We start from the raw sequence: 4,500 nt of genomic DNA, 5'->3' as shown, positions 1-4,500 counted from the left end.
AATGAAATGTAATGTAAATACAAAAGACTGGCAGCAAAGAAGTTGACATTTCCGTATTATTTTTCTTATCATATAATACAGACAGGACTAATTTACAGTGTCATACATATATATATATATATTACACACAGCAATTTTGAAATTGATACTATATTTAGGCCTATCTATGGCCTTCAAAAAGTTGACGACTCTACATGTTTCCCGAGGATGACATTGTAACGTCGAAACATGTAGAGTCATTAACTTTTTGAAGGCCATAGATAGGCCTAAATAAAATGTTTTTAATTGTGTAACAGTTTAACGTTGAAATTTATTTATGATTTTAACTTTATACACAAGTGCCAAAATACTATAATTTGTTACCATCATCGTGGAGTTAATAAGATTATTTCATACATTCATTTTGCAGCAGTATCTGGCTCTCAGGAAAGACAGGAGCAGATGAGGTCACCATTTCAGCATTCTTTTAATATTTCTGAAGAACCCAATTCAGTCAGAAGTGAGCGATATGATAAAGAAGTGGTAAGTAGAATTTCCTTAAATTTAATAAAACAGAACAACTGATAAAATAATGTATTTGTAGAAATTGTGTACCAAAATTAAGAAAAATTACTAAAACAAAGGAGCACAAACTATATATTGAAATAAAATTAAAGTTTATACTATCTTTATGTTGCCATACATTTTAATAAGTTTGAATGTATATACAAAAATGACAACAGTTTCATAGCTTCAGGTTGTCAAATACTATACTGGCTGAGCGGACTTGGAATGCTAAAAAATGTTGTAAATTGTCATCCAGAACTTCTTATCTTACAGATGATGTTAAACTGTTGCTTCGATGATATTGAACTCTTCGTTGGTCGACTTCAACATGCTGCAGCAGCTTACCAGGAACTAGAACGAAGGCGTAAAGGACGAAAAAACAAAAAGAAAGACTTTGGTGGTGAATATTAGCAAAAATATGTTGGTTTTTTTTAGTTTTTTTTAAGGAATTTCTTTAGCCCAGAAATGTGTTCAGAACACAAAAGCGAACATTTGTGTTTGTGTAGTATTTATGTGTGAAAGTGTAGAAAAAAACCAATATGGTGGTGATGATTAAAGCTTCAGAAAATAATCAAAGTAATATCACCAAATGGAAAAAGGTTTGTTGGGAATTATCAAAGGCTCGACAAAAAGCATTTACTTGAAACATTTATCTATACACGGTTTTTTATATGTATATCCATATTTGAGAATATTACTCTCTTGTATGTTGTTTTAAAATATAACTGTTATAGATTAGTGTGGCAAACATAAGAAATATATAAAGTCTGAACAATTTAACTTTTAAAACAGAGCAAAGTAAGTTAAACAATAATAGTAAGTAATTTAGTTTTCAAATTCAAATACATTATCTGTTTACCTTTCTCTGTGTTTTTCATATTTCATTAAAACTTAGATATATGTATTTTAAGAACAAACCTATCTGTTATTTTATGTTCTATTTTAAGAGAAAATTCATCCCTGCCATTTATAGTTCTATGTTAAGAACAAACCTACAACCTTTTATGTGATCTTGTGTTTACATTTATGTAAAAATTAACTTTGTATGACAGCAGAAAATGTCCCAAAACAAAAATATCATAACACTGATCTTGCCAGACCAAGAAATAGAATAAAACACTTCATACTGGTACAATGATGTGATGATATCTTGTTGTTATTTTCTCAGTAATGCCATGTTTGCAAAGGGAAATTTTTTGAAGAGTTTTCTAAAACTTATAATATTTTAATTTTAAAATGGTCTGTAGTTGTGGTTATTCTGTTTTAATGACTATAGTATGGTCTGTCATTATGGTTATACAACTTAACCACTGTAAAATGGTCTGTCAGTATGATTATACAATTTAACCATTGTAAAATGGTCTCTAAGTTGTGGTTATATTATCTTATACTATTTTAACCACCATAAAATGGTCTGTCAGTATGATTATACAATTTAACCATTGTAAAATGGTCTCTAAGTTGTGGTTATATTATCTTAAACATTGTAAAATGGTCTGTAGTTGTGGTTATACTATTTTAACCACCATAAAATGGTCCGTCATTATGGTTATACTATCTTAACCATTGTGAAATGGTCTGTAGTTGTGGTTATACTATTTTAACCACCATAAAATGGTCTGTAGTTGTGGTTATACTATTTTAACCATAGTAAAATGGTCTGTAGTTGTGGTTATACTATTTTAACCATTGTAAAATGGTCTATAGTTGTGGTTATACTATTTTAACCACCGTCAAATGGTCTATAGTTGTGGTTATACTATTTTAACCATAGTAAAATGGTCTGTAGTTGTAGTTATACTATTTTAACCATTGTAAAATGGTCTATAGTTGTGGTTATACTATTTTAACCACCATAAAATGGTCTGTAGTTGTGGTTATACTATTTTAACCATTGTGAAATGGTCTGTAGTTGTGGTTATTTCATCTTTGACAACTTGAAGCATTTTTTTTCAAAATTTGTAGTTCATACGGAGGGATTGTGTATATTAACCCAGATAAGGTGAAACGTTGGTTGAGATAAAAATATGTTCTTTTATATATTTATCTATGGTGTAAAGGTCGTTTTTTATAAACTTTTATCAACTGTTTTCTGTCATAGATACATTTCCTGATATAGTTAAAACACTGGTAAGAGTGAAGCTAATAATTAACTTGTTTACACAAGACTATCGTCTTTATTGACTGCCTCTCATTAGTTTGTCTCATCTGTCTTTTATAATGTTAAAATGGTTGGAGAATTAGAGTATGTTTGTGCATATAGTTAAGTGCACAGACGTTCTTAGAATATGAACAGTACATCACAGGACAAATAAACAGATATTTTTATCATGAAGCATGACATTTTCGTTGTATCATTAAAACTATTTGAATAAATAGATTTTTTGTAAACATAACATTGCAAGCTCTTCTCCTACATTAAACTAAATCAGTTCATTTATGTTAATTACATGTTTTTAATTTTTTAATTAAATTCAATAATTATTATTTTATTTGTGTATGGAAGCACATTATGTTAATATTATAATAACTTGACAGACACAACCATAATGACGTGGTCTGTCTGGGTGGAACATAATATATTTTTCAACAGAACATTAGTCTGTCTTATTTAGGTGTCAGTAAGTCATGAACACAAAACACCCTCCCCCTCCTCCAAGTACACCATTTACCGCATCTCTCATGGAGATACTTTGATATAAAATAGATCCTCAGAAGTCATCATCCTCACACGGTTGATGGACTGCAGAAATCATGTCAAGAGGAAAGAAAAAATGACCATAATGTATTGCACAAAAGCCACCAACAGTGGCAATAAAGTTAGAAAACAAAAACTAATAGTGCTAACCCTGGCAAAGCCACAATGGTGAAACATTGGCTGAAATGAAAAGTTTTTTATTATTATCTGGAGGGTAAAAGTAATTGTTTTCTAACTTTATTGCTAAAATGTCTAAATCCCTCCAGTATACACTACAAATTCTGAAAAGCAACAAAATATTTTCATCAGTCAACTGAATCCTACAATGGAATTGAGGTGCAGAGCCATGGTCCATAACTGTAACCATCACATAAAATACCAACAGTGGACAATCTGAAGGCTCTAATTAAGGGCTAGGCACTCACTTTTTGATTGTTACCATAATGACCATCAAATAAAATACCAACAACCTGAAGGCCATAATTAAGGGCTGGGCACTTACCTTTTGATTGTTACTATAATGACCATCACATTAAGTACCAACAACCTGAAGGCTGTAATTAAGGGCTAGGCACTCACCTTTTGATTGTTACTATAATGACCATCACATTAAGTACCAACAATCTGAAGGCTGTAATTAAGGGCTTTTGATTGTTACTATAGATAAATATTCATCTATGTATAGATGGGGACTTTCTCTTTATATCATGTCATTTCCTTTCATTTGGTTATCAGTAATTGAAGTTAGAAATAATGAAAAAACTAGTTTTTATCTATGAAACATGAACATGCTGTTTAATATTATATGCGATTTATCATGTTTCCTCATAACCTGTAATAAACATTCTAGATGGAATGCTGAGCATACGTGCCAAGCCTCCAACTGAGCGAGAATTTTTTGAGGTTCTGCAGAAATTCAAATTTTCCTTCAATCTGCTGGTATGTGCCATACTGAGTTCTTATATTTATATCATTTTGGGTTATATCTTTAACATGAAAACTGTGAATCTTTCTTTTATATGAAACCAGTTGACAAAGTTTTAAAAACATTTCACTGTTAGTCACTGATCCATATTTAAATATCGACTGAAAGTTGCATCTTTAAGAAAAAAGTGTCCTACAACAGACAGTAACAACACTGAAAAATACTCCCACTTTATACAATTTAAAACTAGCTAGCTTGTAGAACAATGACAAACTTTTCAGTGTTGTTACTGTCTACTAGCTAGTTTTAAATTGTGTCACTCCCACTTTTT

General features: G+C 30.6%; 1 protein-coding gene across 1 annotated transcript; it reads left to right on the top strand.

The window, feature by feature from the left end:
• Window positions 1-409: 409 nt before the first annotated feature.
• Window positions 410-4,246, top strand: LOC111084209 (epidermal growth factor receptor kinase substrate 8-like protein 2; the record flags this gene model as incomplete). The annotated part of the gene is made up of 3 exons (XM_022380981.1): window positions 410-522; window positions 820-946; window positions 4,095-4,246. Coding segments are annotated over 3 exons (392 nt in total), but the record flags the coding sequence as incomplete, so codon positions are not given.
• Window positions 4,247-4,500: the final 254 nt, after the last annotated feature.

This window comes from Limulus polyphemus, unplaced genomic scaffold (assembly GCF_000517525.1).
Source record: "Limulus polyphemus unplaced genomic scaffold, Limulus_polyphemus-2.1.2 Scaffold14680, whole genome shotgun sequence".
NCBI lineage: Eukaryota > Metazoa > Arthropoda > Merostomata > Xiphosura > Limulidae > Limulus > Limulus polyphemus.
Note: the sequence above shows the minus strand (reverse complement) of the source record. Positions and strands in the feature narration are given on the sequence as shown.